General features: G+C 46.7%; 1 protein-coding gene and 1 non-coding gene across 2 annotated transcripts in view; one reads left to right on the top strand and one right to left on the bottom strand.

Annotated features, from left to right (window-relative positions):
* The window catches only part of GFPT2 (glutamine-fructose-6-phosphate transaminase 2), a 45397-nt gene extending 28517 nt beyond the window's left edge, over positions 1-16880 (bottom strand). Inside the window, exon 1 of the mRNA XM_055539058.1 lies at positions 16786-16880. Within this exon, the coding sequence (XP_055395033.1) occupies positions 16786-16792 (7 nt within the window). The 5' untranslated portion in view covers positions 16793-16880. The remainder of the gene's footprint in view (positions 1-16785) is intronic.
* On the top strand, positions 4179-4250 carry TRNAR-ACG (transfer RNA arginine (anticodon ACG)). Its single transcript has one exon. It is a non-coding gene; the product is annotated as a tRNA-Arg (tRNA).
* Positions 16881-17677: the final 797 nt, after the last annotated feature.

The raw sequence follows: 17677 nt of genomic DNA, 5'->3' as shown, positions 1-17677 counted from the left end.
ATCCAGCCATCTCATCCTCTGTCATCCCCTTCTCCTCCTGCCCCCAATCCCTCCCAGCATCAGAGTCTTTTCCAATGAGTCAACTCTTCGTGTGAGGTGGCCAAAGTACTGGAGTTTCATCTTTAGCATCAGTCCTTCCAAAGAACACCCAGGACTGATTTCCTTTAGAATGGACTGGTTGGACTGGTTGGATCTCCTTGCAGTCCAAGGGACTCTCAAGAGTCTTTTCCAACATTACAGTTCAAAAGCATCAATTCTTCGGTGCTCAGCCTTCTTCACAGTACAACTCTCACATCCATACATGACCACTGGAAAAACCACAGCCTTGACTAGACAGACCTTTGTTGGCAAAGTAATGTCTCTGCTTTTTAATATGCTATCTAGGTTGGTCATAACTTTCCTTCCAAGGAGGAAGCGTCTTTTAATTTCATGGCTGCAATCACCATCTGCAGTGATTTTGGAGCCCCCCAAAATAAAGTCTGACACTGTTTCCACTGTTTCCCCATCTATTTCCCATGAAGTGATGGGACCAGATGCCATGATCTTCGTTTTCTGAATGTTGAGCTTTAAGCTAACTTTTTCACTCTCCTTTTTCACTTTCATCAAGAGGCTTCTTAGTTCTCTTCACTTTCTTCCATAAGGGTGCTGTCATCTGCATATCTGAGGTTATTGATATTTCTTTCGGCAATCTTGATTCCAGCTTGTGCTTCTTCCAGCCCAGGGTTTCTCATTATGTATTCTGTGTATAAGTTAAATAAGCAGGGTGACAATATACAGCCTTGATGTACTCCTTTTCCTATTTGGAACCAGTCTGTTGTTCCATGTCCAGTTCTAACTGTTGCTTCCTGACCTGCATATAGGTTTCCCAAGAGGCAGGTCCGGTGGTCTGGTGTTCCCATCTCTTTCAGAATTTCCCACAGTTTATTGTGATCCACACAGTCAAAGGCTTTGGCATAGTCAATAAAGCAGAAATAGATGTTTTTCTGGAACTCTCGTGCTTTTTCCATGATCCAGCGGATGTTGGCAATTTGATCTCTGGTTCCTCTGCCTTTTCTAAAACCAGCTTGAACATCAGGAAGTTCACGGTTCACATATTGCTGAAGCCTGGCTTGGAGAATTTTGAGCATTACTTTACTAGCGTGTGAGATGAGTGCAATTGTGCAACAGTTTGAGCATTCTTTGGCATTGCCTTTCTTTGGGATTGGAATGAAAACCGACCTTTTCCAGTCTTGTGGCCACTGCTGAGTTTTCCAAATTTGCTGGCATATTGAGTGCAGCACTTGCACAGCATCATCTTCCAGGATTTGAAATAGCTCAACTGGAATTCCATCACCTCCACTAGCTTTGTTCGTAGTGATGCTTTCTAAGGCCCACTTGACTTCACATTCCAGGATGTCTGGCTCTAGGTGAGTGATCACACCATCGTGAGTTTCTTGGTCATGAATAGCAAGCATAAAATCATCTCCTGGCCCCACAGAGAATCCTTATCATCAAGGAAGTCCTACCAGTCAAGAAGATTTTGTTTGGCTTTATTTTCAGCATTCATATATCAAAACAAGATTTTCCCAAATAGGAAAAAAGTCATCATGTTGGTTCTTTTCAAATTCCTCCACTCCAGTGCTTGAGACTATGAACCCTAGGTCTGTGTCTGTCTTGCTCTGGGAGTGTTCCAAAACATCATCTCTCTGTCCTTTTGCCCTACATAGGAAAAACTTGCCTCTCTCACAGTTCAGCTCCAACCCCACCTTCTGGGGCAGGCTCATCCGGGCCCTGGCCAGAAGTGTTCGCTTGCTCTGGTGGCTGCCCAGTACTCTTATATCGTGAGACAGCTAAATCTCCTGACAAAGTCACAGGCAGGTGCTTCTATCTTTATATTTCTTACTGTATCTTGGCACATGGTCCTTGTTCAATAAATGCATGTGGAATAGTGTTAAGTAAGGAAATAAGGGTTAGTTGCTCAGTTGTGTCCGACACTTTGAGACCCCATGGACTGTAGCCTGCCAGACTCCTCTGTCCATGGACTTCTCCAGAAAAGTATACTGGAGTGAATTGCCATTCCCTTCTCCAGGGGATCTTCCCAATCCAGGGACTGAACCCAAGTCTCCTGCATTGCAGGTGAATTCTTTTACTGTCTGAGCCACCAGGGATGCTGAATAAAATGGCCACAAATCTATATTAACTTAAGAGTCCATTGATGGATGAATGAACAAAGAAACCGTAGAATATATATATGTAATATTAATGGAATATCATCCAGCCATAAACAAGAAAGAAATTCTGCCATTTGTGACAATATGCATGAATCTTAAGGGCAATATGCTAAGTGAACTATATCAGACAGAGAAAGGCAAATATTGTATGATCTCACTTATATATAGAATCTAAAAAAATGAACTCATGAATAAAGAAATCAGATTAGTGGTTTCCAGAGGTAGGGGTTAAGGGGTGAGGGAATTAGGTGAAGGCGGTCCACAGGTACAAACTTCCAGTTGTAAGATTAATTCTTTGGATGTAATGTACAGCATGGCAACTACAGTTAATAATATTCTATTGTATATTTCAAAGTTGCTAAAACAGTAGATCTTAAATGCTGTTATCACAGTGAAAAAATTTTAATTATGTGAGGTGATGAATGTTAATTAATCTTACTGGGGGTAATCATTCTGCAGTATGTATATACATGCATGAATGCGTGCTAAGTTACTTCAGTCATGTCTGACTCTTTGCAACCCCATGGACTGTAGCCTTCCAGGCTCCTCTGCCAATGGGGATTCTCCAGGTAAGAATACTGGAGTGGGTTTTGCCATGCCCTCCTCCAAAGGATCTTCCTGACCCAGGGATCAAACCCACATGTCTCATGTCTCCTGCACTGGCAGGCAGGTTCTTTACCGCTAGCATCACCTTGGAAGCCCATGTATATACATAAACAGATACATATACAACACATACCAATACATATATACATATACAAATCACTATGGTGTGTACCAGTCAGTCCTAAATATTCATTGGAAGGACTGATGCTGAAGCTGAAGCTCCAATACTTTGGCCAACTGATGCAAAGAACTGACTTATTGGAAAGACCCTGATGCTGGGAAAGACTGAAGGTAGGAGGAGATGGGGATGACAGAGGATGAGATGGTTGGATGGCATCACCCACTCGATGGACATGTGTTTGAGCAAGCTCTGGGAGTTGGTGATGAATAGGGAAGCCTAGTGTGCTGCAGTCCATGGGGTCACAAAGAGTCAGACACAACTGAGCAACTGAACTGAACTGATGTTGTGCACCTTAAACTTACACAATGTTATATGTCAACTATATCTCAATAAAACTGGAGAAAAAATTTGCCAAAGATGAACCTTGGAGAGGGCAACCTGCCTGCATATAACTGAGGACTGATAATAACTATATAGCAAACCACTCATGTGATATTTCTGTAATGTTTCTAGATTATATTCAAGTTAATACTGTATAATTGAATGAATGATTAAACTTCAATTAAGTAAATATTATATTCCACCGACTCGATGGATATGAGTTTGAGTAAGCTCCAGGAGCTGGCGATGGACAGGGAAGATGGCTGGACAGCATTACCAATTAAATGAATGTGAACTTGGGCAAACTACGGAAGATGGTGAGGGATAGGGAGGCCTGGTATGTTGCAGTCCACGCGGTTGCAAAGAGTTGGATACGACTGAGCAACTGAACTGAACTGAACTGAAGCAGTAACAAGGGCCACATCACATGAAATTTAACTTGCTAAAATTAATCTAGACACAGTCAAAAAAAGATGATAAAATTATACAGTGCTAAATATTATATTTTGCATTTCTAGGTACTTTATGCTACTGTATATAGGATATATTTGCACACAAGTATTAAGATGCAGGATTTATGTTTTAAAACATGTGCAGTGTGCTTTCTGAGCAGTTACAGATGTTTTCTTTTAAAAATGTCCAAGGATAATTTTGGTAGTCAGTTATTTTTGTCTTCTAGGTCAGGTGAGAAGCACTTCCACAGCTAAGCATCTGTGCTTCAAGAGCTCACAATTTATCCTACACTTCAAACCTAAACATGTCTGGCCAGAAGATGCATTTTTGTCAACTTACTTAAATATAAAAAAAGACCGTTACTTTTTAGTGTAAAATTTTAACAGCTCTATTACGATACAGGGGCTTCCCTGATGGCTCAGTTGGTAAAGAATCTGCCTACGATGCAGGAGACCCAGGTTCAATCCCTGGTTTGGGAAGATCCCCTGGAGAAGAAAATGACAACCAACTCCAATATTCTTGCCTGGGAAACCCCATGGACAGAGGAGCCTGGCTACAGTCCACAGGGCTGCACAGAGTTGGACATGACTGAGCAACTAAACCTGGAGAAGGAAATGGCAACCCACTCCAGTGTTCTTGCCTGGAGAATCCCATGGACGGAGAAGCCTGGTAGGCTGCAGTCCATGGGGTCGCACAGAGTTGGACACGACTGAAGCGACTTAGCAGCAGCAGAGCAACTAAACCACCACCGTTGGGATACAAATCATATGTTTTTGTTGTTCAGTTGCCCAGTCATGTCTGACTCTTTGCGACCCCATGGACTGCAGCATACCAGGCCTCCCTGTCCCTCACCATCTCCCGGAGTTTGACCAAGTTCATGTTCATTGCACCAGTGATGCCATCCAGCCATTTATCTTCCTTCTGCTCTCAATCTTTCCCAGCATCAGGGACTTTTCCAATGAGTTGTCCGTTCACATCAGATGACCAAAATACTAGAGCTTCCGTATCAGACATTCCAGTGAATATTCAGGATTGATCTCCCTTAAGATTGACTGATTTGATCTTGCGGTCCAAGGGACTTGTAGCAGTCTCCTCCAGCACCACAGGTAAAGGCATCAATTCTTTGGCGTTCTGCCTTCTTTACGGTCCAGTTCTCACAACTGTACCTGACCACTGGGAAGACCATAGCCTTGACTATATGGACTTTTATCAGTAATGTCTCTGCTTTTCAAGGCATTGCCTAGGTTTGTCATCGCTTTCCTGCCAAGAAGCAATCGTCTTCTGATTTCATGGCTGCAGTCACAATTCACCATGATTTTGGAGCCCCAGAAGAGGAAATCTGTCACTACTTCCACTTTTCTCCTTCTATTTACCATGCAGTAATGGGAGTGGACGCCATGATCTTAGTTTTTTAAAAATATTTAGTCTTAAGCCGGCTCTTTCACTCTCCTCCTTCACCTTCATCAAGAGGCTCTTTAGTTCCTCTTCACTTTCTGCCATTGGAGTGGTATCATCCGCCTAGTGGAGGTTGTTGATGTTTCTTCCTCCTATCTTGATTCTAGCTTGTACTTCATCCAGCCCAGCATTTCTCTTAAGTTACATACCATAATATTATACACTTGAAATAGTGTATAATACAATGGTTTTTAAGTATATTCACAGAGTTGTGTAGCCATCACCAAAATCTATGATTAGGTAAAACTTTTCATAAAAAAAAAAAAAAAAAAAAAAAAAGGCAGGAAGTTCCCTGGAGGGATATAGTGAAATTCCAGTCAATGTAAAGAGCACATAGCTATGAGAGATGGTTATATGAAGGACGGAGCAACTCACTAAACCATTTTTGTATCTTTTAAACTGCGAAACTTTCCTGGCACCTTGGGAATTGTTCTAGAATTACACCTGCACCTCACAAAACAGAGCTAACAGCCACTGCAAATGACACAAAGGCCCACCCACAGGCCAGTTCTTTTAAATCCAAAATGCTCTTCCCAAAGAGTGCTGTACGGCTCTGCTCTCCAATTCCCCCCTGTAATTCCCCTTCCTCTGGGTCACACTTTACTTCTGAACTCATGTCAGGCACATATACATCTCCGGCTCTGAGATCTGCAATAGCCTCCTTGGTTGCAGCTGCCTTGACTGCTGCTCCACAGTCCCTGATGGGCTGGAACAAGCTGGAACGGCTGAAGGGTCCTGGCCCTTAGGAGCACCAGCTGTGTCCACACCCAGTTGGGAGGCTTGGCAGCCACTCAGACACTGTTTGGTTGATTACTGTGGTGAGAGGGGTTGCCAAGAAGTGGTTTTCAAGGTTTTTGCGCAAGAAGGCATAAATCTAACTTTTAACATGAAATCTCTAGCATACCAACATGTGTTCAGTAAGTTCTTTTAAGCACTGTTTCTCTCCTCTGCTCTTGGCTGCACTCTCCCTGCATGCTACCAGATGAGAGCGAATAAACCAGCACTTCCATGAGGCTCTTACTGTTTTAAAAATAATGAAATATAATACAAAGCTTCTTGCTTAGGAATCTTGCTTGCTATTCATGTCTGATTTCCCTTCTGGAATCCCTTCCATCAGCACTAAGAGCTGCAGAGAGAATCCATTTTTTACCTATGAAATCAGTTAAGATCAACCAGTTTTTGACAATAAGAGTTTAAATTTGTGCATTCTCTTGGAAGGCAATTTGCAATCTCTCAAATTAAAATGTACACATCTGGTGATCAAGCTTCTGCGCTTCTAGGAATGTATCTAAGCAGATATCTGTGCTGAGATTCAAGTGTGCACGTATGAAGATCATTGCTCAGAGCTGTTTGTAGTAGCTGAAGACTGGGGACAGCCTGATGCCTGGCAGGGCGCAAGTAAGTGATGGCACAGCCACACACGGCCACTGCAGGGCCACAGGCAGGCAGCCCTACACAGAGCATAAGGGAAAGCTGTGTGTTCTCTTGGAAAACAAGCTACATCTCCAAGATGTGTCAAGCGAAAAAGTGGCCTGCAGAGTATGTGTAAAGGTGGGGCAGGAAGACGCGTAGAATATTTCTGGGAGACCCAGGGGCCTCTGATGAGGATGCTGGACAAAAGGTAGACATTTCTTTTCCACTGCATATGTCCTTTTTGTACAGTCAGGATACTTAGCCGTCTGCCTGCATATAGTATTTTACCATGTGCTGCTATATATATTGAGAGTGGTGGGTAGATTGTCATCTAGCCCAGTTTGACCTCACTGTAGCTCCCCAGCTCTGCTCACCTGGAGGAACAGTAGCCTCAGCAAGGGAGAAAGCACTGTCTTACAGCCAGTCTCATATGGAAAAAGACAGCCACCTGAGTGACTCCTCTTTCGCCTGCTCACTAGTCTGTGACAGTGAGAAGCACAGAAGGTAGCAGCTACCACCTGCTGCCTTTGCCAAATATTGATGTCAAATCCCAGCCCACCCCTTGTTCTGTCTGTGTGGCCTGGAGCAAGTCACTGAGCTCCCAGGGGAGCATGGTGATGGCAGCACCTGCTTCCCAGGGTTGTTGAGAGAATTCACAGGAGTCTTTGTAAAGCAACAGGAACAGTATCTGCTGCATAGTCGTGTCTGTGTCTGTGAAAACTGAGCAGGCAAGGAGCTTCTTCCTCCTGGGGAGCATGTGGCACAAATGCAGGTATGCACAGGGCATACAAGAAGCTCTTGAAAAATGATTAAATAAAACCACAAGGAAAATAGTACCATTTTACTGTTACTTGTTTTTGGCTTTCTCCTTGGAGAAATGATGGTTAAACCAAATGTGTGATCTGGTGACAACTTGATTAAGATGTAAATCATCCCATACACATTTCTCTGACCCACAGGGGCCACATCACTGAGCTAGGTGCTGCTGAGACGGACCAGTCAGGGGGCCTTGCAGGGTGAGTCATGAGAGGACGTGGTACACAGGGACCACCCTCCCCGCTCAGGAGATTTGCAGGCAGAGAGGCCAGATGCTGAGAGGTGGGTAAGGGGCAGAGGACTCTGGGACTGGCTTTCTGAAGAGGTGGCTTCAATTCATCCTGCAGGTGCCAGCTGACAGGTCACCCACCTGGCCTATTGTAGGCTGTCCCCTCTCCCAACTTTTAAAAAGTCACATAGCCCTTTATTTCTCATATAGCACTTCCCTTCTTGTCTTCTGTCTGACTCCCTTCCAGATTATAACCTTCATGAGGATGGAGACCACACCTGTCTTGTTTATTTGTCTTATCCATTGCTTATTCATTGCCCGGAACCCAGAGCAGAGCCTGGTACATTTTAGATGCTCAATAACTAGTTTTTTGAATGAATAAATGCATCAATAAATGAACGGGTTTAGGGAGTTGATCTTAGAGAAGGTGACCTTTGAGCTGGGCTGGAGACAGCCACTCTCAATGCACAAGCAGCGAGAACCCCAACGTGTAAACACGGGACAGAAAGGCCAGAGAGGTAGGTAGTGCTGAGCCTGATGTCCCTGCGTGTTAGCTCCTTTCACCAGGGCAGGAAGGCACTGCTCCCGTGGTAATCCCAAGACAATCAAGCACAAAGACATATGCCCCAGCAACACCCACCCCCAGCTACCATGTACTATGAGCATCCTAGGGCTGGAGTGGACAGCCGTCTAGATAAATGGACCACGTCCTGGGGAAGGATCCCAGAAGGGGCTGCAAAGTAAATCACAACCATTACTACGATCAGTTATGAAGCCTTCCCATGCGTCAATCTCATTTTATCTAAACCTCACAATGCCTATGCTCAGGCTGTGGCTCCCACGGACAGACAGGGCATTTCTGGCTCCAAGGCCAAAGAGCTGAGTAATTCACAGCTAGGTGTACCTGACTGCAGGTGGCTTAACACTGCTGCCCCCCAAATTAGCATAAGACCTGTCTCAGAATCCTATCCCAAGCGATGAGAAATAGCAGATGGGATTTGGCCTGTGGGGAGATGCCCCCCTGGCTGTTGATGGACACACTCAGAACTCCCTGGTGGGGTCCAGGCCATCCTGATACACCCTCCCCTGACCCCTAGAAGGTCAACCCCTCCATGGGACACTCCTTTTTCTGACTCCAGCTTTCTCTTCCCATCCAGCCCCCTCTCCACAGGGCAAAGGCAAGCCACAGCAAGGCTGGTTCTCACTACATACCTCCCTCTCTTGCCCAAGAGGGATGGCAAAATCCCTCCAAGCTGGTTGGAGAAATGCCCAGTCCTGGAGCAGAGGCTGCCTTGGCCCAACCACTGCAGCTCAGGGTATATCCTGTGCCCACTCTGCCATCCTGGCATCCAGAGCCTCCAAACAGCTTTTTAGGGTCTTTTTAAAAAAATTTATTTAATTGGAAGATAATTACTTTACAACATTGTGATGGTTTTTGCCATACATTGACATGAATCAGCCACATGTGCACATGTGTCCCCCCATCCTGAACCCCCTCCCACCTCCCTCCCTACCCTATCCCTCTGGGTGGCCCCAGAGTACCAGCTTTGAGTGCCCTGCTTTAGGCATCAAACTTGCACTGGTCATCTATTTTACATATGATAATATACTTGTCTAAATGCTATACTCTCAAATCATCCCACTTTGCCTTCTCCCACAGAGTCCAAAAATCTGTTCTTTACATCTATGTCTCTTTTTCTGTCTTGCATATAAGGTTGTTGTTATTGTCTTTCTAAATTCCATATATATATGTGTTAGTATACTGTATTGGTGTTTTCCTTTCTGGCTTACTTCACTCTTGCATAATAGGCTCCAGTTTCATCCACCTCATTAGAACTGACTCAAATGTATTCATTTTTATAGCTGAGTAATATTCCATTGTGTATATGTACCACAGCTTTCTTATCCATTCATCTCCTGATGGGCATCTAGGTTGCTTCCATGTCCTGGCTATTGTAAACAGTGCTGCGATGACCATTGGTGTGTACACGTGTCTCTTTCAATTCTGGTTTCCTCGGTGCGGTATGTATGCCCAGCAGTGGGATTCCTGGGTCATATGGCAGTTCTATTTCCAGTTTTTTAAGAAATGTCCACACTGTTCTCCATAGTGGCTATACTAGTTTGCATTCCCACCAACAGTGTAAGAGGGTTCCCTTTTCTCCACAGCTTCTCCAGCATTTACTGTTTGTAGACTTTTGGATGGCAGCCATTCTGACTGGCATGAGAGGGTACCTCATTGTGGTTTTGATTTGCATTTCTCTGATAATGAGTGATGTTGAGCATCTTTTCATGTGTTTATTAGCCATCTGTATGTCTTCTTCAGAGAAATGTCTGTTTAGTTCTTTGGCCCACTTTTTGATGGGGTTGTTCATTTTTCTAGTATTGAGCTGCAGGAGTTGCTTATATATTTTTGAGATTAATTCTTTGTCAGTTGCTTCATTTGCTATTATTTTCTCCCATTCTGGAGGCTGCCTTTTCACCTAGCTTATAGTTTCCTTCATTGTACAAAAGCTTTTAAGTTTAATTAGGTCCAAACTGTTTATTTTTGCTTTTATTTCCATTACTCTGGTGGGTCATAGAGGATCTTGCTGTGATTTATGTCAGAGAGTGTTCTGCCTATGTTTTCCTCTAGGAGTTTTATAGTTTCTGGTCTTACATTTAGATCTTTAATCCATTTTTGAGTTTATTTTTTGTATGGTGTTAGAAAGTATTCTAGTTTCATTATTTTACAGGTGGCTGACCAGTTTTCCCAGCACCACTTGTTAAAAAGATTGTCTTTTCTCCATTGTATATTCTTGCCTCCTTTGTCAAAGAAAAGGTGTCCATAGGTGTGTGGATTTATCTCTGGGCTTTCTATTTTGTTCCACTGATCTATATTTCTATCTTTGTGCCAGTACCATACTGTCCTGATGACTGTAGCTTTGTAGTATAGCCTGAAGTCAGGAAGGTTGATTCCTCCATTTCCATTCTTCTTTCTCAAGATTGCTTTGACTATTTGAAGGTTTTTTGTGTTTTCAGGGTACCACTCTTAAAACTGATGAGAAGAGTGAGAAAAGGTTCTAAAGGGAGAAAAACACAGATAAACATAGAAGGACTCCAGAAAAGACTGTACATGTGATGCGAGACAGACAAGCCCTTTGAGAGGAACTGTGACCCCTTGGCCCAGCCCACCTTGGGGGTCTGCGAATACAAGCCCTTTGAGAGGAACTGTGACCCCTTGGCCCAGTCCACCTTGGGGGTCTGCAAATTCTAATGCTCCCTTCAAATACGGCTTGAGAGATTATCTAGGGACTCAGGACCAAAGGCACCACAGAGGTCTATACATGAAGGCAGGGGTGCTTCAAACCTTCAAGTGAATTTGTTATTATAACAATGACCAGATGGAGGGGCAATGTCTCTAGATTTCTAGCCAGAACTAGGATCACTGAACTTCTGGAACCTACCACCCCTGGAGTGTAGGGGTACCAGATGGGGAAAGGGGTCATTTGGGGCTTGGACAATCAGGGAAGAAGGCCTAAGTTCACAGAGGGTGGATTGGGGTCCATATTCTGATTCTGTGGCTATAGTTTTGGAAAACGTCTCCATCTTTCCAAGGGTCAGCTTCTCAATGAAAAGCACTGCCCTATGATTGAGGGTGGACAGTCCCAGACAGAGTACCACCTGTACCTCACACAGGGTAGGGGCTTACTCCCTTAGGGCTATGTCACCACTCAGCCAGGCTGGCATCCTCCAGTCAGAGGTTGCTCTTTCCACTACTACCAATAATGCTTTTCAGAATTGAAGCATCTGATGTCCTTAGTCCATGAGCCTCATAGAGATTAGATAATATTCTGAGTCCTAAATTGGAAGACACGGCCAGTGAGATCTCTGCCTCATAGAATTCCTGTGTGTGTGTGGTGTGTGTGGGGTGTGTGTATATGTGTAAGAGAGTATGTGTGTGTTTGAGTGTCAGGTATGTGTGTTGGGTGTGTATTGTGTGAGTGAGTACCTGTGTGTGAGTTTGTGCTTGAGTGTCAGATGTGTATGTGTGTGTGGCATGCCAGGGGAGGTAGGAGTATACTCGTCCAGGTGAGGCCCCCCAGGATGGAGGCCACCAGGCCAAGAGCAAGGGCTGCGAGAGGGGGCTTTGGACTCTCTGGATGTCCAGGCCTCCCTCATGCAGACCAGGGGAGGCTACTTTATTCATGAAGCCGGGAGGACAATTCCTGCTGCTTCCCTGCAGAGTGAGAGTAAAGTGAGTAAAGACGGAGGTGTGAAGGAAGCACAAGATCCCACAGCTGGGTCCTCAAGCAGAGGCAGAGGAGCCCCCAGGCCTGGCTCAGGGTCAGGAGGGGGTTGGCTCCTCTGGGGACAGCCTTACTCTACTTCAGGCCTCCTCGGGACTCTCAGGGTTAAAGTTACTATAGCACTCGAACCCCTGGAATAATAGGAGACTCTGCTTTCCATGGTAAATGTGAGCAAGGCATTTTTCTTTTTAACAAAAAACTCGTGGTGTCCCTGTGGCATTAGCATTTCACCATTTCACCAATACAAAGGGGAAGCAACACATAAATACTCTGTACTGAAAAACTTTCAAGAAAAAAGTTCAAACTGTCATATTTGGCTAAACTGTTTTTTTTTTTTTTTCTTTTCTTTACAGTGAAACATTTCCTTTGAAAATTAAAGAGGCAGATGACTAGATGAAATTACTTGGCTTTGCATCTAATATACCTTCAGAACTTTCTCCCAAGAGTGTTTGTAACTTCAAGTTCCTATTCTTTTATAAGCAAATTTTTGCTAAATATAAAAGTAAACTCAATTTAAAAAGCCCCATTTGCTAATCTTATATCACAAAATCTTCAGAAGGTTTCTTGGACCTCGGGAAACCCCTGATGAATAAGACTGAAGGGGAAATGGCATGATGATGGAGAGGAGGAGGAGCAGGAGGAGGAGGACGAGGGTAGCAGCCTGTGCAGAGCCCCTGCTCTGCTGGCCTCGTTGCAGCCCTCCACATGAGAGTGCCAGAAAAGTCCCACAGGTAGGGGCGCTGGTGTTCGGAAGCTGCTAAGACTGGCTCCTAAGGACCAACTGTGTGCATCTCTTCCCAGGGCTAAGCTCAGGGACCTCATATTTGATGACCTACTTGAAATCAGCCATGGTAAGAGTATTCTTACCACAGAAACTGATGAACTAAAGAGCTAAAGAGTTGTTTAACATTTATCTGCACATCACTGGGTAGGGGGTTCTGTTTCTCAAGATTCCTGTAACTTGGAGAGGCAACAAGCTAGGTGACTTGACCCCCGAGTCTGTGCTCTGTCAACTCAAGCCCAGTCTCTTCTGAGGTATCCATTCATGAACTGAACTGTTACAAGGAGGAAGGGAGTGTCAAATATGACAGGGTTCTGAGAGCCGAAAGAACTTTGGGACAGAAAGATGAGCTCTCCTGAGTCAAGTAATCTCCCTGACTTGCTGTTTCCTCAGCTAAGACAAGAGGCAAGCAAACCCCCATAAGCACCTGACAAACTCTCCTGAAAGACCCCTGTGCAGATGGTGTGTGTAGTGTGTGTGTATGTCCTGGCCTGCCTTGATTCTGGGGAATAAAACCATGCCTGTGTCTTGCAGAAAGAGGTAGGTGAAAAGGGTATTACCTACATGCATGGAGAGCAAGATGCACATTATCTATATGACATGGGAACTGACTTTTAGAGAAAGTATGAAAACTACTTGGTCCAACTGGGTATGTAGCATGATGCCAGTGAAGGAAGGGATATTTAACTGATGCCCGGGTTCACCTTCTGACTGCCGTGGCTCTAGTTTGAGAGTGGAGTGCTGGGACCAGAGGAGTTCGGTGTTGACCAGGAGCCCTCTGGTCAATATGCTTCTGGCTATCTGGACAATCTGTGGCTATGTGGAATCGGCAATACTGGACTATTCTTAGGGAAAGCATCTGAAAGCAAGAATCCAACTGTAGTAGGATGAATAATGGCCCACAAAAAGGTTACTAAACATATATGGTTATAGTAGGAAATGGCAGCCCACTCTAGTACTCTTGCCTGGGAAATTCTATGGACAGAGGAGCCTGGAGGGCTACTGTCCATGGAGTTGCAAAGAGTCGGACATGACTGAGCACAAACAGACATATATATGAAGGACAGCGAAGATTTAAGAATTCACAGACAGGACATGCAATTCTTTCTGTCAAATCCCCACGCATGCATGCCACCATGCCCTTGCATATGCTGTGCCTTCAGTCTGGTATGCCTAGCACCCTCTTCTCTCTGCAGAGCTCATTCTTGAAATCAGGCCTGTGGCACTGTCCCAGGTCCCTCCCTCTCTTCTGGGAAAGTCAGTGTCCCTGTCTCCACTATGCTGGGGTCCCAAGCTCAGACTGCATGGGGGCCATCAGGTAACATCTGTGAGTGAGGCAGCTGAGTCAGCGTGGGAGAACAAGGGAGTCTGCACCTGTCATTCCAGGGGCCACTGTAAACTATTCAGAAACATGGACTCAGAGTTGCTCATCTTTGGGTTTTTTCAAGGGAAGTCAAAATCCTACCTAACTATGTGAAATCTCCCTATTGTGTAGCTTGGTAAGTACAGTAATTAAAAAAAAAAGTTTCTGCTTCTGCACCAAACAGAAAGATGTCTGTCTGCTGGTCTGGCATGGGGCTGCCAGGCTAAACTTCTCAGTTCACTGAAACTTTGAGTGTCATCTGCATAGTGCGCGAAGGGTCAACTACAACTGGGTCTAGCTTCCTGTGGGAGAAGCAGCAAAGAGAAGGGGGATCAGGAGCCACTGTGAGCCTGGTCATCAGCAACTGATAAGGAAAGACCTCTAATTCAACTCCTGCTGACCCCTGCAGAACCAGCTCCAGAGATCTGAGCTCTGAGATGGCTTCAAGGTGGCAGATCCCAGTGGAGCCACAGCCAGTCCAGAGAAAACAACTGCTCAAAGATGTGCACAGATTTCCGTGGGCCTCAATTTCCCTGAATGTAAAGTAAAGAGGGTAACTGGTTTATTCCAGGAGCACCTTCGTGATTTTTGCACTATCTTGGTATCAAACGCACAATCATTTCTTGAATATTTTTCTATAAATTTGACAAAAGTTCCAAAACTTAAACAAGTTCATTACAAAAGGAAAACAAACATAAAGGAGAACCAGTATCACTTGCCATATATATACAGACCATAAAATAATCCAAAAAAACACTAACAAACCAAACCAATGGGTTCAATTCCAGCCCACTATTGCTGTAAGCTCCGAGCCCAGGACAGCTTCCTCTGCACAAGAATCAGAAATATGTAAAAGACACATTGCTATTGCTATTGCTAAGTCACTTCAGTCGTGTCCGACTCTGTGTGACCCCATAGATGGCAGCCCACCAGGCTTCCCCGTCCCTGGGATTCTCTAGGCAAGAACACTGGAGTGGGTTGCCATTTCCTTCTCCAATGCATGAAAATGAAAAGCGAAAGTGAAGTCGCTCAGTCGTGTCCGACCCTCAGCGACCCCATGGACTGCAGCCTTCCAGGCTCCTCTGTCCATGGGATTTTCCAGGCAAGAGTACTGGAGTGGGGTGCCATTGCCTTCTCTGAAAAGACACATTAGCGCCCAGCTAAGACTTTCTCTTGGCTACAAGAAAAGGTAACAACTTTCCCAGGCAGGAATTCCACAAGACTTGACTTCACTGAGGGCTGGAGGGTGGGGTGTACCAGTGTGGAGCCCTGATGGGTTAGTTACAAACCAAAGTTGAGATGGAAAGTTAAGGTGGTTGTAAGGGCAGAAGGGCATCTGAGAGGAAGAAGGAGGGAGAAGCTGCTCATGCTAGAGGGGCAGGCCCAGTGGGAGGATCTCAGTGTACCAGTCTGGCTCTAAGACCACCAGGGGGCCAAGGGCCTTGAATGTCACACTAAGGAGTTTGGAACCCAAAGCCTTTTGGCAAAATTGCCACCTTTGCCTTCTCTCTCTTCCCAGGAATGGCCTACAGGCAGCCCATTATATACAATACCAATGATGCCCAGGAATCTTGACATTTTTGCTGAGAGTTATGGAATTTAAATTGATGTCTGTTTGGCCTGGGGCAGGCTGCATCCCAAAAGTCGGCTGCCTGCTCCTCCGTCAGTCGGTCCTTTTTCACTTTTACAGGAGCGCCTGGCCTCAGAAACAAGGCCTGTACAGACTTTGGCCCACAGCTCACCGCTGGCACACTCCACCCCAGTAGCCCTCAGCAAAGTCAGACAGAGGCCTTTCATGGCTTCAAACGTTCCAACAGGTCCTCCACCCACAGGAGACTGAAATGGGTAACTGAATCCCACTCAATTGAAAAAAAAAAAGAAAAAAGGCACAGTGACCTTTTGTCCCAGCAGAAGTTCTCAGCCCTGTCCCCAGCAGGGAGGCGACCCAGCAAGGAGAGTAAGGGATCGCTGATGCGCGCGGCGGGCCGGGCCGCCCTCCCCACCGTTAAGGGGTCACCGCGGTACTCAAGAGGTGGGGGGCCCCAGCCCTCTCCCAGTCTAGGGCTTCTTCTCCCAGATTCCGCTCGAAGCTCGTGGGTTGGTGTTGCTCCTTCCCCGCGCCTCGTCGAGCGCTTTTGCAATAAAGGGGCGACAATACGGAATCCACCCTTCTAGGGACAAGAAGTTCACTTTGGGACGCGAGGAGGACGCGCAGGCCCTTCCCGAGCGCACCAGGGGCCGCTCCCCACACCACCGGGGCGGAGCAGGTGTGGTCGCCTCCCCTCAGTTGCTGGAGATGGAGAGGCGGGATGGGCACCCCGAGCCCGGGGAGCACGCTAGCTTGCGTTTGGCCGCCTTTGTGGGAGACTTGGGGGAGCTTTCCTCACTGGACATGAGGTGCAGAGGAAACACACCTCTGTGTTTCGAGGGCCCAGGACAGGACCAATTCCCTCCCCGCTGTGGGATGCAGACTGGGGTGAGGCGACCCCCTCCTTCACCCCGCAGTGGGACGACCAACTCGGCGGCAGGCCCAGTCCGCGAGAGCCCCTCCTCAGTCGGCGCCCCCATTTCGCGCCGCCTTCAGTCCCAGGCACTCGGCTCTCGGGCCCAGGCTGTGAGAGGCTGGGACTCCGGAGCCCGCGGCCGCCGCGGCGGTGGGAGCTGCACTCACCGCACATCTCGGCTGCTCCTCGCACCCCTCCTGGATCCCGGTCTCCGCTCGCCGATAACCGCCGATACTCCCCTGCGCGCCCGGGCCTCGGGCCCTTATAGTGGCAGCCCGCCGCCAGGGGCGGGGGCGGGGCGGGGCCTCTTCCCGCCTGTCCGCTCCCCATTGGCCGCCGGTTGTCGTGACAACGGCGGGCACCCGGCCCCAGGGAGTCTGCAAGCCGCAGGCGAGGGGCGGCTCCCCGGGTGTAACACGTGGGTGCAGAAAACAGGTTGGTGGTCGCAGCGAGCTTACGGAGTTCAGATCGAGACGCAGGGGCCTGAGTCGCTCTGTGCTTCAGTTTCCCCGTCTGTAGAATGGGCATAGCAATGAAACTCACCTCCCGAGATGTAATGTGGAGTCATTTAATCAAGTGTAAGTCACAGAGCCCTATGTCCCGCATAATAAACCGCGTTTCGAGTGTGAGTCCCTCTGCGTGCTGGATCCCTCTCAGCGCACAGGTAGGCTCAGAGATGGAGTGGGACTTTGCCAAAATCCGGCAGCGGGGGCGCTGTCAGAACTTGAACCTGGGATTTACTGCAGAGCCGGAAATCGGAGGCCGGGATTCCCCAAGAATTGAGCAAAGCTGGGGGAGCCTAGGAAGCCACCCAGTCCCGGAGGTGTGCTGGCCCACTTCTCGGAGCAGCTGGCCTGCGCTCGGCCGGTCTAATCTCGGGAACCGTAATCTGGCCCCAAAGTGAGTCACCGAAGCCTGAGTTCCTGGCCTTCCCTTCCTCTCCCTTCTGCATTTTCAGCTTGGTCTCCCGAGGAAGGTCACGAGAACTGGCCCAACGTTTGAGTACTTTGAGGCCATCTGGTGTTTTTTATTTTACTTAAAAAAAAAAAATTCTGAAAT

Source organism: Bubalus kerabau, chromosome 1 (assembly GCF_029407905.1).
Source record: "Bubalus kerabau isolate K-KA32 ecotype Philippines breed swamp buffalo chromosome 1, PCC_UOA_SB_1v2, whole genome shotgun sequence".
NCBI classification, from domain to species: domain Eukaryota; kingdom Metazoa; phylum Chordata; class Mammalia; order Artiodactyla; family Bovidae; genus Bubalus; species Bubalus kerabau.
The sequence above is the reverse complement of the archived record's forward strand: the minus strand, read 5'-3'. Positions and strand labels throughout refer to the sequence as shown.